The sequence below is a fragment of the Mucor mucedo genome, assembly GCF_025094135.1.
Source record: "Mucor mucedo strain NRRL 3635 chromosome Unknown EV154scaffold_7, whole genome shotgun sequence".
NCBI lineage: Eukaryota > Fungi > Mucoromycota > Mucoromycetes > Mucorales > Mucoraceae > Mucor > Mucor mucedo.
This window is the reverse complement of record NW_026252291.1, coordinates 260465-281797: the sequence shown is the minus strand read 5'-3', so window position 1 is coordinate 281797 and position 21333 is coordinate 260465. Positions and strand designations below refer to the sequence as shown.

At 37.6% G+C, this 21333-nt stretch overlaps 5 protein-coding genes across 5 annotated transcripts; 1 reads left to right on the top strand and 4 right to left on the bottom strand.

Annotated features, from left to right (window-relative positions):
• The first annotated feature begins 782 nt into the window (after positions 1 to 782).
• EV154DRAFT_493468 (uncharacterized protein) lies at positions 783 to 3723 on the top strand. Its single transcript, XM_051599807.1, has one exon. The coding sequence runs from the start codon at positions 795 to 797 to the stop codon at positions 3684 to 3686; it is 2892 nt and encodes a 963-aa protein (XP_051462506.1). The 5' UTR covers positions 783 to 794; the 3' UTR covers positions 3687 to 3723.
• A 193-nt stretch (positions 3724 to 3916) lies between these two features.
• On the bottom strand, positions 3917 to 10986 carry EV154DRAFT_412200 (uncharacterized protein; the record flags this gene model as incomplete). The annotated part of the gene is made up of 2 exons (XM_051595502.1): positions 3917 to 4280; positions 4337 to 10986. The coding sequence occupies 2 exons, from the start codon at positions 10984 to 10986 to the stop codon at positions 3917 to 3919; spliced, it is 7014 nt and encodes a 2337-aa protein (XP_051462505.1).
• Positions 10987 to 12914: 1928 nt separating this feature from the next.
• EV154DRAFT_403419 (calponin homology domain-containing protein) lies at positions 12915 to 13229 on the bottom strand (the record flags this gene model as incomplete). The annotated part of the gene is made up of 1 exon (XM_051595322.1): positions 12915 to 13229. A coding segment is annotated over one exon (315 nt), but the record flags the coding sequence as incomplete, so codon positions are not given.
• A 1507-nt stretch (positions 13230 to 14736) lies between these two features.
• EV154DRAFT_476808 (uncharacterized protein) lies at positions 14737 to 16338 on the bottom strand (the record flags this gene model as incomplete). The annotated part of the gene is made up of 4 exons (XM_051598062.1): positions 14737 to 14766; positions 15002 to 15082; positions 15458 to 15620; positions 16253 to 16338. The coding sequence occupies 4 exons, from the start codon at positions 16336 to 16338 to the stop codon at positions 14737 to 14739; spliced, it is 360 nt and encodes a 119-aa protein (XP_051462503.1).
• Positions 16339 to 17898: 1560 nt separating this feature from the next.
• Positions 17899 to 20181, bottom strand: EV154DRAFT_493464 (uncharacterized protein). Its single transcript, XM_051599806.1, has 3 exons — positions 20015 to 20181; positions 19505 to 19953; positions 17899 to 19451 (listed from the first exon to the last, which is right to left on the bottom strand). The coding sequence occupies exons 1-3, from the start codon at positions 20062 to 20064 to the stop codon at positions 17998 to 18000; spliced, it is 1953 nt and encodes a 650-aa protein (XP_051462502.1). The 5' UTR covers positions 20065 to 20181; the 3' UTR covers positions 17899 to 17997.
• Between the last annotated feature and the right edge of the window lie 1152 nt (positions 20182 to 21333).

Here is a 21333-nt window from a genome sequence, read left to right as displayed (position 1 = left end):
ATTTAGTAAAAGCCCTTAAAGTGGATAGAAAAGCTTGCCAAAAATAAATATGTACAGGTATATAAATGTTTGTAAAATCTTCCGTATAATTCTGAGCTTCAATTACAATTAAACCTGTTTGATCTTCCTCAGAGAGATATCAAGTAACAACTTTTTAGATCAACCCGAATATGTCACATTACGATGTACGTCTAGGGAACAGTACTCTTATATGTAGATAAAGGTAGTTGGATTTTTGACAGGAATTTAAGGATTGTACTTGGACATACATTCTAGGTATCTATACCTACTGGATTTTTTTAATGATTCAAAACAAGTTAAAATAGTTAAAGACACGTGATTGAATGAGCTTGCAGCTATTCTGAGCTCCGTAACATATGTAGCAGGAACGGTCAGCTTTAATGAAAACTTAGCAGGGCTGCTAACGAAATAATATTGCACACACTTTCAACTATCTATAATTCTCAATAAATTATCAGGCTTCAAACAATTCATTTAATTTTATCACGTTTTTTTCGACATAACAGGACGTGGACAGCTTGAAAAAATATTTACCTGTTCTTATTTGAGGTTCCCATGCACTCACAACCAAGCTATTTATCCTGCAACTAAGTAGCGACCACAAATTATATTAGGGTTTAAGTTTGAATTCTTTGTTCGAGATATCACGATACTAAATCATGCAGTGAAAATACAATCAAGACTACTTTTGTGAAAACAGTCACAAAATTAAAAGTTCTTCAGGTTAAGTAGGAAAGTTTTTGTTTCTATTTAAATACGAATATATAAAAAAAATGTCAGAAGACGCTAATAACATTAGCTGCAACCACAAAACAGACCTATCCCTACCTTGTCCTCATCTGTGTCAAGCATGGTTGAACACTTTTCCGTGGGACAAATCAAACGCGCGTTTTGATAAAACTGATATTCTAAGTAACTTTCTGAAAACAGTTGAAAGCATTTTGGCCGGTGATCTATTTGATTCCATTGACTTGGTTTACGACAACGAATTAAATAACATTGCAGACAATGCCAGAGCCTCTGTTGAAGATCCTTTGAGTGATCACCAGTGGAAAGAACGTTTAATCGAGGACTTGAAAATGATTGACAGCCTTCCTACACTAAATGGCAAACAATTGGCGGTTTTTAAACATTTGGTTTCTGAAAAACTGATCCACAACATTAATGCAAACAAGTCAAGAGTGATCCCAAATGTTCTTATCATGACACCAGAAGACGACGACGAAAGCCTTAACATCAAAATGGTTTATAACGCCCACAGGAAGAGGAAGACTGCCTTAACAGCCGAGGATATGGTTACTATGCATGATGTTTTACCCGAATTAAAATCTGTCTCTATCAAAGATCTTCAATTCAAGATGGAGAAATATGGAGATGCTATTGTTAAAAAAAGTTGTTTGGAATCATTAGATATCACATTTACCAATCCAGTTATTTGCCCATCAAGTTTTTTAGCATTTTTATTTAGATCCTACCACAAAACCATCAAATCGTTCAGACTGGGGATGACAACATTGGTGCTACCAAAAGTGGCCAAAAACGACAGAGAGGATCGTGGCAGTATTATAAAGAAAGTTTTTAGAGAAAACGAACTGAACTTTAGCAACCTGGAAACTTTGGAGATCAGCAACTTTTCAAACTGGATTGATATTGACACGGTGCTCAGACATATAGTTAAGACCTGCCGCAATTTAAAGACCGTCAAGTTCCTTGGACAAACAACCGTAACTTCCATATTTAATCGTATCACCGAAAGTTATCAACACTCCTTGGAATCTCTTACTGTAACAACCCGAAAGTATGAAGACGTCAGACTTCTTCGTAAATTAGAATCTCTCAAGGAGCTCTCGTACTTGTGGGAGGAAGTTGATGCAAAGATGGACATTTTAAAAGTATTGATGGTCTTGCCTAATTTGACATCATTGGAATTGGGGTTTGAAAAGCGTCAGGGTGTTTTAGTCAGTAATCTCTTCAGCTATGGCGCATTCGAGAATTTAAATCGAATTGCACTCCATAATGTACACATTGATGGGAACGTGTTCAATGAGTTAAGCTCTCAACTTCCCAACTTGAAAAATGTGGCTCTGACTAGTTGCCGAATTGGAAAATCCGGTTCTGATATTGAAAGTACAATCTCATTTGAAAACTATCAACTGGAAACTTTGCTGATCGAAGACTGTAAATTGAATAATTCAAGCAAGCTTTCTAAAAATATGAAGAAGAGGAATATCACTAGATTCAAGTTCGTCCTGGATGACACTAAAGGGTATGCTGGAAAACTCCGTTCAAAACGTAAAGACAAATCAAAGAGAGGCAGAATGTTCATGGATAATAACATATTTGTCTACGATATGGCAACCAACGAGAATGAATCCTCTGCACGCATTACGTTAGTTATCAAAGCCGATTTGATCCGCTCATTCTCGGTCTCGAAAAGCCTACCTTTCGACGTTTATTTTTGCCTTGCCAGCGAAGCTTCAGACGAAGACGATTCTAGCGCCGATGAAGGAACTGGAAAAATTATGGAGGTTGAGGACGATGCCGAGGAGATTGAAGAGGCCGAAGAAGTTGAAGAAACTGAGACTGGAAAGTCCGTAATTGAAGAGAATGAAAATATTGAAAGTGACGAAGAAGCTGAAATCGAGGAAGAAGCTGATAGGATAGAAGAAGCTCATATTTCCGAAGAAGACAATGATGTCGTTGACGTAACTGATGTGGGGGAGGACGGTAAAAATGACGAAGAAGAGGATCACGGTTCTGTCGAAGAAACAGAGATCGTCGAAGTAGAAAAGACTTTTGAAGATGTGGAATACTTAACCAAAGAGACTGAAGCCGAAGATAATGGAGACTGTGAAAATGATCTCAATAAACCTGCAGAAACGATGAAAGATGCTGAAATGATCGAAATTGAAGATAATAGTGATGTCAATGAAGATGAAGATAGTGATGACAGCGATGACAGCGATGACAGCGATGACAGCGACGACAGCGAGGATAGTGACGATGATGAGGTTGAGGTTCCCAACAAACAGGACGTTGCAGCAGAGATTACTGAGGACTCTGAGCTTATTGATATCGATACGTCATCTCTTCCTGAAGTACCCGAGTCTCCTGTTCCTAGCTTTGAAGTGCAATCTTCTGAAGACGACGAATTAGAGGACAGTTCAAGTGATATTGTTATCGACGAAGTAGCGCCTGAAACCGGTAGTGAATACGATTCCGATGGGGATGGACCGGTAGTTATTATCAAGGTTAATAAAAAGAATCCAGACACAAAAAAGATAAGCATTTCGGATGAAGAATATGTATCTGGTGAAGAAGATATCGTTACATCTTCCAGCTCTGACAGTGAATACAATGATAATATGGGTACCCGTAAATCAGCAAGATTAAGCATCGCTAGATCATCACAAGGAATGAGAACTAGGAAGAGAAGAAGAGATTTGTTTTCATCTGACGAAGAGGAAGAGAAAGAAGAAAGTCTTAATAACAACGAAGGTGAAGATGACGATGACGGTGTAGATAAGAAAGAAGACAGTGAAGCGAACTACAACGACCATGCTGAATTAGTCTCACAATTTATTCACAACTGCAGAGCGTATAATGCTGTCATTCGTATCCCAACAAGATCAAAGAGAACAAGGTTCAACTCCCCTGCATTGTAATCCACATAATATAATAAATTTATTTCTTATTTTTTTTTTTTTTTTTTTTTTAATATTGGTATTATTTATTACTGTTATTTATCTGAAAATAGCGAAAAATGGATATGTATTATGTACTAATTTAATTTGAAAAAAATTACGGAAATGTTTTGATATGTGTTGGTGTATGATTTATGCAAATGAGGATGGCTCTAATGTGTACTTTTAATTTTTTTTGTTATTTATACTGTTTACTGTTTCTTCTTGATAATGGGCATTTTAGCGTCGCTCTCGGCCTTTTTCATTTTTACAACCACATGATTACCGGCTTCATCTACACTGATATATTTGTCTCCATTTACAAATCCCGGTAAAGGTGATTTAGATCTACTTCCTGACGATTTGCTGGATGATCTTGTTGAAGCTAGGCTGCTGCTGTTACCTCCAACGCCGCCGCCACGAATTGTAACGCGTCCTGAAGGGGAAGCTGATCTTAGTGTTTGTAAATAACTTTCTTGGAATGGAGCAGGCTCACTGGTCTGATTGATAACAATATCGTTGGAAGATTCGGGTCTTGAATGTGCACCTTCTGTGAGTCCGTGATCTCTTAAGAATCTGAAGAGGAAAGAAAGTATTAGTACCAGAATCTTTCGAATCAATGTATGACTTACTTTGATAACTCAACCCAACCGCCTCCAACACGAACCATCACCAATTGACTAGGGAGGATACGACAATAGACAAGTCTGGGATTCTCATCTCCAAACCAATATTTTCCAACTTGATCAGGAACAATCTTAACTGTAATTTTGTAAGGAGATGCATTTACAATATGACCTAATTCAATATCAAGAGCATTTCTAGGGTCCGGAACATAAGATGGTCGAGTGAGTCTGCTAGCTGATGTTGATGCCGAAACAGGCGTTTTTGATGATTTTCTGTTAGTCTCGTCAACACTTCGTCTTGGGAAAGGCGAGACACTGCCAAAGTGTCTTCCGGTTGCCGGTGCATGATGTCTTTTCAATGCGGGAGGTTGTGGTGGCAATACATGACGGGAAGATTTAGTTGTTGTTTTAGCCATAGCTAACTTGGTAAAAAATTCGTGATCTAATTTTCCGATGCATGTTTGCAGTTCTCTCTCACGAGCAGCAGCAGCAGCTTGGACTTGGGTCCATTTCTTAGTGGCCTTTTTGATACTACTGGCAACCCGTTGGTTATCGCCCAAAAATTGTTTCTTCGATTCAGTAAGCGCTCGTTCTAAAACACCATTGATGATTTGTTGATGCTGCTTATAAGCGGCAACCAAAGATCTCAACAAAGCTTGAAGGTCTGCCTTAACGAACTTGTTATTGACAATACCCGAATGGTGGGGAGATGCATTTTCGATAGCAGAAGTCACAATTGAAATATGTTGATCAAACTCGCTCATAATCGAAAGGAATTCAGTGAGATCTCCTTCGTCAGAAGCTTCCTTCTTCTTGATACTGATCAGTATCTTAAGGGCAGCAAGATCAGTAGACAAACGTTCCTGAAGCTCCTTGATCTCTTCATCGTTATTTGATCCATCGTAATCTTGAATTAGACCATCGGACACAGCCGTCTTCTTTGACAATGTTTGGTAAAAGTCTTGACAGAGTTCCTTGAATTCACGTTCTTCTGCAGCCGAAACAGATTTACCAGATAGTTGCAATACATTTACCCTGTCACTCATATCTGCGATAAATGCGATCATGTCATTCAATTTGATAATAATTTGTTGACGTTGTTTCACTTTTTCAATATCATATCTTGATTGACGTAGCGCTGTAACGAATTCATCGTACTTGTTATGAACTTCCTCCTTGCATGTTTGTATAGTTGAAGAAATATTGGTCATGCGAATATCAGATAATAACAGATCGTTAAATTCGAAATGAACTATACCGTTCTCCAAGTTATAAAGCTCTTTCTTGTTGTCATCTAGCGACTCCAGTTGGGCTTCCAAATGTGATACGATGGCTTCAGTGATATCATTATCATTTGCAAGTTGTAAACTATTGGCAGTAACAGTATCAATAAAACACTTTTCTGATGTTAAGTACTGAGAGAAAAGCTTCGCCAAGGAGAGGCATTCCTTTTCAGATTTAGTAGCTTGATCCAATTTTTCCAAAAGTGAAGACACAGGTGTGATAAAGCTGTCAATTTCATCCTCCTTACAATTGAGTTTAGTTAAAAGACTGTCACATTGATTCATACGCAATGCATCTACTTCATTTTGAATATTCGATTGCACCAAATTGTTTGCACTGACTATATCAGAACAAGCTTTGATAGTGGTTTGAACTCCGTCGAGAAAAACTGTGCTGGAACAATGGTTATTGGCGAGAGTTAGCTGAGCATCACATTCTTCACAAAGGCGCTTCACAATAGCAGTAATTGATTGAAGCAAAGACGATTTCTCTACCTCTGTCATTTTTTGATCTAATTCCAATTTCAATTTGTTCTTCAAATTCAAGCAAGTAGTACGCTGGATTTCAAAAGGTTCTGAGTTGACTGTATCATCAAGCAACTCATCCAATAAACTAGATAATTCACCTTTGAGGGAAGAGTCGATTTGACTAAGTTGTTCATTAATCTGTTTATATTCAGCATATTTTTCCTCTTCAGTTTTATCCAGAGTTGTATTTAATTTGGACTGAACCAGATCGAGTTCGTCACGAATGATAACTAAAGAATTGAAGTGCTTAACCCATTTCGAGGAACGAGATACAAGACCAGCGACCATAGATTCCAAAGATAAGAGGTTTTCCCATTTTTTCGATACCTCTTCTTGAGTCTTATTGCTATAAGTGTCATCATTTTCCAAGATTGTGCTGTATTGGGCATTAACATCACTATGAGCATCTTTCAAATCTACTATCGTATCACTGGCTTGCTTATATTCGCTTACAAGGATTTGATATTCGTTATTTCTTACATCGGGTGTTGCTTCACAATTAATACGAACATGACTTTCGTTGGTCTTGTTAAGCTGGTCAATCTGTGATTGGATTGATACTTCCAAATCAGATATATCAGCCAGGTATTTTTCAATGAGCTGACCGAGATGAAGTTCATGTTCCATTTCAACAAGGATTGCTCGAACAATTTGAATGGTTGACAGCCCAATCTCAAAAAGATTTTGAACATTCTCAAGTTGTTCTTTGTTTAGTACCATCTTGTTAGCATCAACATCGGCAGCCAAATTTTGATACTCTTGTTGTTCCAATTTGTCCAATTCATCGACCCACGTAGAGATTTGATCGTCATCACCCTTATCGGCAGTCCCAACACGAGTTTTCAGGTCGTCTAGAGTATTCAACCAGCTCTGAATCTTGTTTTCGATCAACAAAGCTGTAGTGTTCTTAGTGGTTTCACCGGCTTCGATTAAAAGAGTACTCCATGCTTGGCTCAAACGCTTTTGTGTAGGTTCAACAATATCAGCAATTTCTTTGACCAATTCATGGTGCCCTTCATCTTGCACCTCTTCTTGATCCAATGACTTGTCCTCGAATGCAGTGATGCATTTATCGAAAGTGGTATTTAATGAGGTAAACACGCTTTCATTGGCTTTCATGGCTTGCTCAACACTATCCGCTTGGCTTACGGCCTCCTTGAGTTTTTCAATATTTACAGCAGAGTCCTTGTTGATAACATAAGAATTGCTACGGCTCAAAATCTCGTGACGGGAACCAATCCAAGCTTCCGCAACCTGAGCCTGCTTTTTGTATGAGTGTAAAGATAATCGACGGCGAGATACACGTTCCTTAGTTTCAAGCAGCTGTTGGAGACTATTACATATTTCGTCCAGACGAGTGTTTCTCATATCGATCGTCTCATGGATTACAGAATTGGTGGTTTCATCCTTGAGCTTGGCTTGAGTAGAAATATTTTCCAAAGAACGTACAGGATACGGAATACTAGTGGCAAGATTCTGACGAACATCATCAATTCCATCTTTGAACTTTTGTAATCTCTCCGTATGGCTCTCCAAAAGACCTGCAATCTGAACTGTCTCGCCAGCTACTTTGGTAGCGATAAATTCTTCGCGGATTAATTCGGCAGACTGTTCGAGTTGAGCAGTTCTCAAAATGAAAGCAGAAACCAAACATCTTTGGGTTACTACCTCATTTGAGAAATTCAAGTAGTAGCCGGCACGGTCTTGAGCGGATTGCAAATCCTGCATTTTCTTTGAAAATGCGTTTGGAAGAAGGGAAACACTTGTATTGTTGTAATGATCAGTTGTTTCATTGACTAAAGACTGGAACCTTTTTTGAATAGAAATAATCACATCTTCTTCATAAGATTTGAAATCAGTGTATAATGTGGACCATTCTGTACGAAGCTTGGATTCATCGTCGTCGTCATGAACTGAAGACAGGTTTTCAGCAGTGTCATTGTGCCATCTAGCCTTTTCTTCAATAAATACTTCGATTAGCAATTCTTTTTCAGAAAGGTAAACAAGAGCTTGCTTCACGGCGTCCTCCCATCGAATACGTTGTTTTATTAACTCGAGTTCTTTGGAACGAGCGGCCACATTTTCTTGAAGACGAGTTGAAGCTCTACCTAAAGATTCCATACGAGCTTCCAAATGATCAGGAGTAGCAATAGGTCTAGATAATTTAGGAAAGTATTCTACAAATGCGTCGTAGCTTAACTGGATGCCAGGCAGTATGGATTTTTCAAACTTGTTTCTTTGCGCAATAAGCTTATTCAAATCCTGTTGTAAGGTAGATACATGCTCTTCGGAAAGATCGTCTTGAGAAATCCATTGATTTTTCTTTGTGGTGAATTGACGAAGTTGTTCGTTCATTTCTTCTAAACGAGTAATACCCAACTGTAAATTCTTCTCCCATTCGGATCTCATGCTAGCAGCTTCCAAAGTAACAGCTTGATCAGAAAGACCACGCTTTAATTGAGATAAATGTTCCATTACATCGCCCAAGTTACGCGCGGCAGAAGAAACATCGACAGATTTATTCTTCTTTTTTTCCACAGAGTCTTCTACCAAACGGGCAATTTTGTCATGCAAAACTTTAACTTTATTCCCTTCAAAAGATTCTACTTGCAAAAACAGGTCTAATCTGGATTTTTTCAGGTCAGATATGTTCATGCCACGAGCCAAGAAACTTTCAGCCGAAACATCAACGTGTTGACGTTTAAGAGCCTCAATTTGTTCATCGATCCATTGACCCAATTGACAAGCTTCCTGTTCGTATTGGGTGACAAGAGCCTTCATTCTGTCAGCATCACGATAGACCTCTAACAATTGATCAATTGATTTTTCCAATGCAGACAATTCCTCCATCTTTCTGTCCAATAAAGCCTTGATTTGAGCTCGGATCTGAGAGCGATACAATCCAGCGGCATTATTACCGGCAGTGTTGATCTCTGAAAATGAAGATCCAGTGGGCACAGCTGATGCATGAGAAGTAGATCGAATCCAATTGCCATTGTACACAGGATACGACATGTTGTTGACACAATCTTCCCAAATGCTCTTGATTTCTTGTTTAAATGCAGAAACATGATCATCCAAAGTAGTTACATTTTCTTCTTCTTTTATCATGATACGACGTGTTCTTTTGTTGACGGCATCCTTAATTTTTTCACCTTCATGATGGGCATCTTGAACACGTAATAAAAACTCCGTGATAGTAGAGCGTTGGGTCATGAGATCCGATGTATACGAAGAAAGATATTTGAGATCGTCATATTCGGTTTTTATGTCAGCCTGCTTTTGAGAAACAAATTCAGGTATAGCGGTACCACCATTGTCAAGTCGAGAATAGCTTTCAAGCATTTCTTGATAGCATTCAGAAAGAGATGTCAAGTGTCGGTCACCTAATTCAGCTACACGGTCTTGAATAAACTGTAAGGATTGCATATTTTCATGGTCGTTTTGATAAGACGGCTTATCCACGTTTTCTTTCGAAGGATCATAGCGAGCCTTTTTGACATTAAAATCACACAACTTGCGCGCGATTGTGTTGAGATGGTTATTACATTTAGAGTATTGACTCTCCCAATCGATGCGTTTCTTAAGTGCATCTAATTGGAGCCCACGAGATAACAACAAATCCTTTAGCTGTTGGTGAGTCATTTCTAAACTTTCAACGCCATTGACAAGATGATCGCGATCAATTGAAACAGCATTTGAAGCATCCACATCATATTCCAGAACACGAACAGATTCAAACAATTTGGCTAGATCGTCGTTTTCCATTTGTTGCAAACGCATATCAATGCCATCTCGTTCCTTTTCTAGACGCAATAAATTTTCGTCATCAGCAACGGAAGCAGCGGCTGTAGTAGTTGATAACGTAGCACTAGAATTGTTGGAATTGTTGTTTTTAGGTTGTTTCGATTCATCTATAGAAGTAGTTGAATTGGAAGGCGATTGCTTCTGGTTGGTGTACAACATTAAATCAAAACGAGATTTTCCCAATAACTTGATACGCTCTTCCATCCAAGACTTGGCCCTTGTCATAGCATCATATGCTTCCTGTGCGCGCTGCTGAAGAGACATTGTCTGATAACGTGACATGAGTAACTGATCTAAACCATCTGCAATTAAAGCAAGAGACATACTATACGCACTAATGGCACTACGAATATTTTCATTGGTAATCTGATTATCGTGTGGGTCATTCGCTCCTATAGCGGTAGACATCTCTGGAACAGAAGGATAAGGAACAGAAGCCTCGGAACTTGTAATGAGACGTGCCGATTCTTCTTTAAATAGCTGGACTTGTTCGGCGTATACTTCATCATCTTGTACGATTTTATCCTCTGCGTCTTTCAAAAGATGGTATCGGAGGCGCTCTCCAACATCTCGGAGCTCTTTGAATTTATCCACAGTATTGATCATAAAGAGTAATTGTTCCACTACCTTTCTACTGAATCCGGATCTCTTCATCAGATCTTCAAAAGCTTTTTCAAACCCTAGTTGACGCATTTCCAAATAATCAGGCAATGAAGAGTTTTTTAACGTTTCCATTTCTTGGTACGCGTCAAGTACATCCGAATATGCAGCATGATCAAAATCAGCAATTTTCCTTTCTAAACTTACTAAAGTTTTGATCACACCTTCAATGCCATCATCATCATCAGAAGATCCATAACTCGACTCTTCTTTTTCAGACCATCTTGCTTTACCCCTTAGAAATCCATCCAACTCTCCATCAGTTTGTGCGATCCATTGAACAGCATTACCAAATAAGCCTTCCCATTTAACACGTAAAAGTAGCAATTCAATTAACTGTGATCTTTTTGTCAATAAATGAGTCAAATGGTTTAACATGTTGAGAGTTGTAAGAGTGATTTCAATTGTGGACGTATCTGCTGGTGACAAATCGTGTCGATCATCACCAAGTATTTCATCTGTTGAAGTGGCCGACTGGGTCAACATCTTGACATGAGCACGCAGTCTATTCATATCATCAGACTCAAAATGGTCAATTTCCTGTTTTAACCTTTCGTGTTCCTCATGCACATGAATAACCATTGTATCTGCAATAGTGATGTCTCGAGATACGGGATTAAACGTGTCGGATTCGTTTCTTTCTTCGATAACGTGAATTTGCTTGTCGATCCATGTACGGATTCTTTCTGCTTCCACAAACCAGACTCTAACTTGATCAACCCAATCACGTACAGTTTCGTAACGATCTTCGATATCATCAATATGGTTCACAAAACGGTCAAAATACTTTTCGTTGGTATCGTAACGTAATATGTCGGTATATTCTTCTCTGATGCCTTGGATTGTGGCATTAACTACGTGGACACGTTGTTCCAAACTTTGAATTAAATCATCAGTGACGACTGCTTTATTCACTCCGCTATTCGACATCAATTGTTGAACGACCTCCAATTCGTCATTAATAGCCGAAGCTATCTGAGCAAAAGTGACACCACGTCTAAACAATTGACAGGCCAATTGAATTGATCTGAATTCGGATACTACGGGATGATCCTGATTATTTTGAAACTCTTCGGTTTCTATGAATTTTGATACATGGGAAATAGAACGTTCAAAATCAGCAGCCATATCTAGCGTTCCGTCCAGCGGATGAATCGATATATTACACTCTTTCAACTGTGACCTTATCAGCATAGAGGTATCACTCTCGTTAAAATAATTGGATGTGTGCTGGGTAACTTTTAAACGCTTTGATAAAGTTTCCCATTCGGATCGTAACTGGTTATAACGATTGGTCAGAATTTGCTTCTCTTCTGAGGATGGATCTAACTTATTGATGACTTTTTGTGCATGATCAAGTAACAATCTTGATTGCTGCGTATCCTGTAGTTGCTGCCCAATTTCTTTTTCTTCGTTTTGGGTTGTTAATAATGATGACAAGATATCTAATTGTTGGTACACATCATCATGATCATCAAACAACAATTCCGGCTGAGGTGTACTTGGTAGTTCTTCATCCTCCTCCTCTTCTTCATCATCAGGTGTTGTAGTTGAATCAGGTGGTGTAATGTCTTGGTGTGTAATGTCTTGGTGCTTATCCGTTTTATCTGGTACAACAATGCTTTGTTCAACTAGAGGGGACACCAATGCAATATCTTGTAACCTCTTTTGCAACGTTGAACTATCGCTTTGCTGTTTTTGTTGTTGTTGAGACATGACTTTATACATTTCACTAACGTACATCATAACGGAAGGCTCATGCGGATAGTCCACATTGATTAAATCAGCAGGCTCTAAATACTTTGGTATATTTAACTGTTCATCCGCAATTTCAAATGCTAAAGTCAAGAGAGTATTCCATGTTTCCTTTTCTGATGCATGTTGTATATGGTCAGTAAACAGAGCTGGAATTAAATCTGGATCATGTCGATGTATTAACAAACAAAACGCTAAGCCTGAACGCCATGACCTGGAAAAATCTTGTATCGTTGTAATAATATGATTGCTAACATAATCTTCTAGTTGTGTTCGAACCCAATAGAGTAGAGCTAACTTTGCTTCCGCCATTGGTTTTCCACCACCACGAGACGCGCTGACACTGGGTAAAGGAGACGGAGGTGGTACTTGGAGCTGTTGGTAGAGATTTAGTAAAAAATAAAAATAAAAAAATATGTACAGCAAAAATAAAGGGCATTTACATTATCTTGCTTGGATTTCTTTGTATTAAATTCTGGATTATCCAGTAAAATTGGATGTATTTGGTACTTTAACATGATGAAGAAAGTTATTGCCAAAGTGCTTTTTACATCGCCATTTACAATTGCCTCACTTCCAATAGCAGGTAAACTATCGGCACCCCATTCATCTTGTAGGAATTTCAATGCTAGTGCTACATTTGAAAGTTCATGAATTCGCATATTACCCCTCTCTGGTTTCAAAGCAGAAGTATTCTTTGAAACAACAGATAACAGCTTCAGAAGCTTCTTGCCATTTTTTAAATCTTTATCTATGCTATCGATATGCTCGTCTACTTGGCTTAATTGAACATTTATCCATTTCGTTAAGGTACGGATTTGTATATCTTGATAATCTGAACTAATGTTTTTGTTTAATTCGTCTGTGGAGGTATCGTTATGTGTTCTGTTTGTTGTAACAGGTGGTATAAGATGTGAAGAGACAAGACGATTTGAAGTAGATCTGTTCGGAATTTGTTCTACATGTTGAGGTTGAGATTCAGTATTGCTATTGAGATGGGGTGAAAACTTTTTGGAATCCATTTTTTCTACTCTTTTCTGATTTCAAAACAAAAAATGGAATCTGGTTTACACAGTTTTCATACAATGTTCAAATAGAAGGAAAAGAGAAGAGGAAAAAAAAATATAAATTGTGAAAAACTAAAAAGAAATGAGGGAACACAAGAATTTCTTTATTTGGATTGCAAAGACGAGGTGGTAGTGCGTTTTGATTCAAAAGAAGAATGTGTCTTTAAAAAAGACAACTCCTTTAAATAAATTGTTAGGAGTGTGTATATGTGTAATCAAATGAATATCTGATACAAGTTTCATTCATTATTATGTAAGGTATACAGAGGTGTATGTAGATCTCTTTAATCAATTGCTCTACCGTGCATTCTTTGTCTCCTTTAAAACCTGTATTATCGTTGTTACTGCCAAACACATTCTCTTGCATACATCGATATCGGTGTCAACGTGGCTTTTTATATTTACGTTACGCGAAAACTCTATCGTTTCCATTACGCACACTCTCCTATCTATGCAGAACGGCTCTTATATACACAAGAACTGTGGTAATTATTTATCACACAAAGCAATACGCCCATTGGTATGAGTACTTGTTTATTAGCCACATACAATTCCTGACCTAAATTAAGAATTTATAAAAGATGAGTTCCTGAATTGCTAGAATTTACTATGAGCACGATTTGGATGTTCAATCGTTTTTACACTTTATTTATAACAACACTGGCCCTATGGGGAGAAAGCTAATAGCACAAATATGATGAAATATAGAAAATTTAAAGATTATAAACTATTTTACTAATTTCATGTACCATTACAATAGATTATAATTAGATTCGTTCCTGGCACGCTTAAAAAGGGTCTAGTAGATTTTACTGCCTGTTCAGAGAATTTAATAAACAGGTCAAAATACACTGCTTATTTTAATAATAATGCATGTGGATTTTTCTGACTACCGGAATCTTGTGCCACTCCAGCAACGTGGATATAAAGTCATTCTGAATTACACTATCAGCCGTTTGTAAATTAATTAAACCGTCATGTCATGACAGAATGTTTGTTTTGAATACTATCATTTGGAAATGCAGGCCGTTTATCATCAAAATAATTATAAAAGTGATATGCCACAAAACATAAAAAGGTTAACTTTTTTTTCAAAAATAGTATAGGATGACAGAGAAATTACAACGTGTAATATAATCAACTTATTTTGTTGGTGCAAACACCGCCTAATTCGCTTTAGTAAAATGGATCTTTTAAGACATTCAAATTACCAGCCAGTATCTATAGTTCTTTTAATATAATCTGCCATGAAAGGGTTTCCAGAATTAGATTCTGCAATTAAAAAGCACCTCGTTTCAGAGCATTATTAAGACAGGCCCTTTTCATAACGTGGCATCTAAAAATACATAATCAGCAGTAAAACGAAATAATCTTTGAAGACAATCCATTTTAGCGATACACGAGATACATATTTGATGCTGGCCAAGTCGTTCAGTGTGATACAAAAATACTTCTGCCTAAAAAAAAAAATTGGAACAGGCACATTGGCAAACATTGAAAGTCTGTTGGCAGACGTTCTAGTAAATAATTCCCGCTCATTTTTTTTTAAGATTTAGTCGTAATTTACTTACTTCCGCTTTTTTTGCAACGATTTTTAATTTTTTCAAATTTGCACATACAATCAAATTGCAGTGTCCAAACCAGCCTGATGCCTTATGTCAAATAATCCGATTGATTGCTCACATAAAAAATTCCAAACAGTAACGGGTACAACATCTATTTTAATTGTCATTTACAAATAGAAACAAGTACAAGAAATTAATGCTTGCATGTAATAACTGGGATTGTTATAGTCTCTCAGTAGGTCCATAAAATAATCGAACAAAGTCAGAATAGAGTACGCACAAACATAGCATTTGAGTGATATTTGGGTAAAAATTAAATATATGGTATTCCAGAGAACTGCATTATGGTAGACAGCTTTGAAACTCATCTAGTTTAACGGCAGGACTTCGTTACATGTTACCGATAATTAGAAGTTTCAGACGAACCCCCTCCCCCTTTCATTTCAACCACACTTCACATACACTCGTTTGAGCATAGCAGCCACCGTAAAAATCAAAAGGTGGGCGGGAGTCTCCACTTTTTTTTGGTACTTTTGACCCTGTACGGAACCCTTGAAAAATTCCTATAAAATACAGTCTTTTAAGCCCATTTTCCCGTTTTAACGAGGATCCGTTAAAGGTGTCACTGTAGGAGATCCAAGAAAGTGAAACTCCTTTTTTATTGAAACTGGAAGATACGGCCCAATCATATACAGTCGATTTGAAGACCGACTTTTGCACGGAATTCCCTATAACTCTAATGTTGAATTTGTTTCAACGTATTCTGAGTCTGGGGGCTCATAATGACACACACAGACGCATATAATTTGTCTGGATGTAAGGTGGCGCAAATACAATTACGCTGGAAATGATTAAAATCCGTCCAAAACAAAAGCAGCTAGTATAATTATGACAGAAATTACTACATCAAGGACTTCCATAACTGGGGTTTCTGTACACCAGAAGAACCTCGCAAACATGCATTATCAGCATTACTAATTTATCTGCGCACAAATTCTTACGCCGACTCGAATGGTTAGCAAACATCTACGCAACTAGTGATGTTACACTAACTATGGATCGAGGTGGTTAGCATTGCATTAAGGGGAATTTATAACAGGTCAATTTCCAAAGGCACATTCCCTCAATAATAGCCAGTATAACACTGGTTCGTGATTGTATAAAGTATAAACTTTAAGATGAAACATTTATGTTCTTTTTTATTTTCTTTTAGCTTCTATTATTGCTTGGTATTGTTACACTTAGTATATTGTGTACCAGCATATGATACATTCGGTACCCTTTAAAAATTCAACGGCGACAGCTAGTAACAAGTGTTGGGCTGGAACGCTGGTATTACGCATTTAGTGAAAAAATTGAATACCGACAACAAATGCTCTTATGTTTCAAAAACTGGCCAAACTATATGCTTATGCACAAGCCCGGGTATTGTATCTGTAAGATTTATGAATAATAGAGTACTGATATCCAGTTATATTTGCTAGTCAGTGCCACACAAAGGTTTAACATGTAGCATAATCAAGCAAAAAAAAAAAAAAAAAAAAAAATTCTTGATAAGATTAAATAAGGTTTCAGAATTAGATAGTTCATTTCATCAATTAGGATCAAGCTGATAAGCGCATCCTTAGCTTCAGATTTAATTTAAGTTGATTTGTAGAAGATTTTCGATGATGATTGTTACAAATATAGGGGTATTAAAAGAAGCCTACTACCTGAAAAGCGAATGCATTAGTTAGATGTTGTACAGGCATTCTAGCCTATTAATAATCAAAATAATTCAATGCATAGCTTGTCTGGATAATAATCTGCATAAACAATCATGAAATATGATAGCACTCATTTGTAATGTACTGGTTGACATACACTTGCTTTTATTTAAGAACGCCAAATAACAGTATTGGAAGCTTTGCAAATATAGCACCATTGCTTGCAACGGTGCTGTTGAGATTCAGCTCAAGGGGGTAAACATAATTCATTAAAAGAAAACAACGTGCCTTTAAAATCATCCGTATTTTATTGAGCCTAAATCTTCTTAAAACTAAATCTTGGCCAGAGCTTAGGAGGTTATTTTACCCATAACGCAACAAGATTGAGGTACATACTACTTTGGGGAGTATACGATTGGGATTCTAATCGCTACTCATAATGATACCCATACATACTGATACAAGGGGCTTCATTGAGTGCATTGAAGAACAGTTAAAAGATAATATCTACAGCTTGCTTTGTAAGCATAGTCCATTGGATTAGGAACCATATATATTAATTCGTTATCTATTTTGGTTCGTGTTGCAAGGTGTCAAAAAGAAACTCTAATGATGAAAAATGGGGCGATTTTGTAAAGTTCTGGTAACTGCTTTACGGATCTCTGTTTTCCGACAGCAATTGTTCTTCTACAATATAATCTCAAGCAACACTATTAAACGATAATGCAGAAATTCCATTTCTATAAGACCTCAAAGACCTCAAAGACCTCAAAGACTTCGAAGCTGAGCTACTGTTTGGCTAGACCTATTTCGGACCAATTTATGTTTCAATTTTCGATCAAGCTTGGCCTGACACAGCGGGCAAAAAAAAGCTTTGTAAATATTTATTTCTATATACGCACAAGAACCAATAATAGCGAATGACCGTAGCGCTGGTTACACATATCTTTTAACGGGGTCTACTTAAAACCGCGGCTTATTATCTGTTTGTGTGTAAGTGTATTGTTGGACATAAACCTTAATTTCAAAGTTATGCTAAGCTATATTTAGAATATTCTAACCGCCTTGACAACGTGGCAGAGTAAAAAAGAGCGAGGTATGGAATTACCCCACAATTAATATTTTATTTTATAAAATGACGATCCGAGTTATTTATTACAAGAAAGCAAAAAAAAAAAAAAAAAAAAAAAAAAAAAAGAGAAAAAATAGCAGTAGTACATAAACATAAAAGATACAAAAAAAGGGAGGGAGGGCGGGGGGAGGAGATTACATAAAAATACATGGTACATAATTGACTTAAAAGTTGTAAAATTGGTCCGTTCTATAAACAACACCGTCGCCACGAACCAGTAACAAGGGTATTTTTTTCTTTAAACCATCATCTTCCAGTAATAAAGTAGGGCTATTTAAAAGTTCTTGAAGGTCAGGAATTATACAGGTTATCGAGTCTCTTGATTTATATTCTGTTTGGGGTGATTTAATATCACCAAACCAAATATTAAGATCGCGCGTTAGATTTTCGCCTGCCAATGTCAAATGCAATGCGTCTGTTTTTTTGCTAGATGTTTCATGAACAAGAGGGAATGGTGTAATTGGTGCAGATGTGGTAGATAATGTGGTTGTAGCCTGTTGGTCAAATGGCATGTTGAAACAGCTTTTATCTGGTGCATCCGAAGGTGTCCAAAAGGTATAACTAGCACAATCTGTGCCAACAATTGTCCAAACTGCTGCATCTGAAACATCTTCTGTCCAGCATGCACCTTCCAATCCAGATGAGTCAGAGATTGAACTACCACGACGATCTGCTAAACTGCCCCGACGTCCTTTAGTCTCTGTGCTGCTAATGGAGCTCATACGGCGGCGTGCTTTTGCAGTTGCTGGTATAGGCGATTCAGGTTGCACACTAGCAGGTTTATCTGTAAATTTGCTTTCAACAACTCCCTGCATTAAATCAGACCAAGCGCCGCCAGTAGGTAAAGTTTCCAACTTTGATGGTTGACAACCTGGGACTAAATGACGATTGTAAGTCGTTTTATGCATACCAACAACATCATTGAGACAAGCCAAGTATGTGACCGGATGGCATGATTGAGGAACTTTATAATTAGGGTTACCACCGGATGGTTGCTGCTGCTGTGGCTGCTGTTGCTGTTGTTGCTGCTGCTGTTGCTGTTGTTGATATCTAGCTTTGTTATGATGCGAAAAGGTTGGATCTTGAACGATTTGAAATGCAATCTTATGTAACTGAGAAACAGGGTCACCCAGCGTCTCATCGCCGCATTCACCCCCTGTTTTGCCAGAGAGATCTTCAATCTGATTGCCGCCTAAAATCATACTTCCTTTGTCTACTTTGCGGATGATCATAACAGGACTTACAAGCCCGGTTGTAACGCATTGAAGGACAACTGGCTGATTGTAATGAATAGCTACAGGTTGCTGACTTGAAGAAGGTGTTTGTAATGCAATTGCAGGTGGGGGAGGGAAATTGATATTGTTGGGATGATGCTGGTTAGGACGAGGCATACTGGTCGTGTCAGGTGAACGAGAGGTATCAACAACCCAAATAACAAAAGGATCCCAGGATCCAGTTCTTGCAACAAAACAGGTACCATTGTTTGAACCACTTGTGTTGCTTTTATTGTTTGGTGATGAAGGTGGTTGCCCATTAGATACGCCCAAATATTTTGTTGAAACAGTTTGTGAACGAATACGATTAAACAAAGAAATAGTTGTACCATGATGTATACATACTAAATATAATACAATAAATAATAGAACAATGATAAAATAAATGGATACTTACATTCCATATTCTTGATACTTTGCCTCTTTTTGCTTGGCTTACTAATCACTTTGATACCTTTACTAGGGAAGGTGCCTAATTGTAATCCATTTCCAAGTTGAATTTTAGCTAAAACCTCCACACGTTTTCTTTTTTCGTCAGCATCGTTTATATACAGTTGTTTAGATACACTTCTTCCGGAAATTGATGAATTTGTAGAGTTATTGACGGCTGCGATAGAGGTATCGATTATTGTTCCGGAAGGCGTTTGCCATTCGAGAACTCCGGTTTGATTGATGGTTTCTCCAGAAATATGAATCGTGAGTTTAGGGGAGCTTAAAACGTTACTCTGGGATTGAAATAAATTGGTTTTCTTTGGTTCGGTTAGTAAATTAGGTTTGTCCGAAGATGTGGTGTTTGTCCACCAGTTGGCACCTTTTAAGATAGTTGTAGGTGGGGGACACAAAAATCTAATAAAACGTCATATTAATTTTTTGGCTTTTGAAACTACGAGCTCGAATGCTAATTTACCTTTTCTCGGTTCCATAACTCTTTTGTGCAACTCTACTAGTCAAAACCATAACGGTTCTTTCACCAGTAACGGGTAATGATCTTTCTTGAAGATCCCGTTGAACAAGATACTCTTGAATCAAAGGCTTCAAGGAAGATGCTGTATTTTTTCCCTGCAAGATGCGGGCTGATATAATACCGCTTTTGTTATTATTTATCAAGCTGGATAATTGGTTATTCATCTCCCAATCATCGTTCATTTGCTGAGGTTGCTGACCTTGAGGCTGAGGTTGATGGAAAGGAATAGGCTCAAATCCCAAAGAGGCCGGCTGCATTGGAGTGATAGGAGGAGAAGGTGATAAAGAAGATAAGGATGATCCCATAGTATTTGATGGAGATACAGGAGATAAAGAATTGATACTACATCTTTGTCTTTTTTGGGCCTGAGAGTGCATTTTCTTTGCTTCCTGTTGTTCGAGTAACCAATCTGCCATGTTGTTGATTTCATTGGTGATAGATGAAGGTGTAATAGTGCTGTTAAATTCATTCGTTGCCAACTTAAGGAAATCTCCAGACTGTGACAATAATTCAGTTGTAGTTGAATCCATAAATGAGATATCGGATATCATGGTGGCAGCGTCGCCATTTGAACTATTTTCTCTATGGAAATCCCTTCCAACACCGTTTTCGGCAACCAGTGCATCGAGAAAACTTGTGGAAAAGAAAGTAGGTGAAGAGACAGAGGCAGTGGGTGATAAAAGGGTAGCAAAATTAGGATCATCTTCCCTCAAAGACTGAGTACGTTTGTGAATAGGCCTGTCAACATGGTGATTGGTAGTGGAATTCAAAAGATGGTGAAGGTCATCCCAAGGCCCATTATCACTAGCTGGCAACACATTCATTTCTTGCTTTGAGAAATCAAAAGAATGGTAATCCATTTCTCCGACGGCAACTGAATGGCGGCGAGAATTTGATCCAGAAAGATTATTGGTATCTATATGTAACTGGTGTTGTTCAAAAAAGGAATCGAAATTAAAATGATTATCATTTTCGACAGAGGGAGACGACGGTGATGAGTAGATAAAGTCTGACCACGAAGATGTATTGGGCAAAGATGAACTAAGGAGTTTATTGTCATCTTGTTGCTTTCTTTTTCTGGAATCAGTAGTAAACATATTCGTGCCAGCAAATATTTATATTATGGAAAAGTATAAGAAAAAAAAGAAAAAAAAACAAAAAAGAAAAAATTAGGGCAAGAATAGGGTTTTTTAAAAAAAAAAAAAAAGTATGTCGTACAAAAAGTACTGCTAAAACGCAGCATTAGGGCTAAATTAAGAACA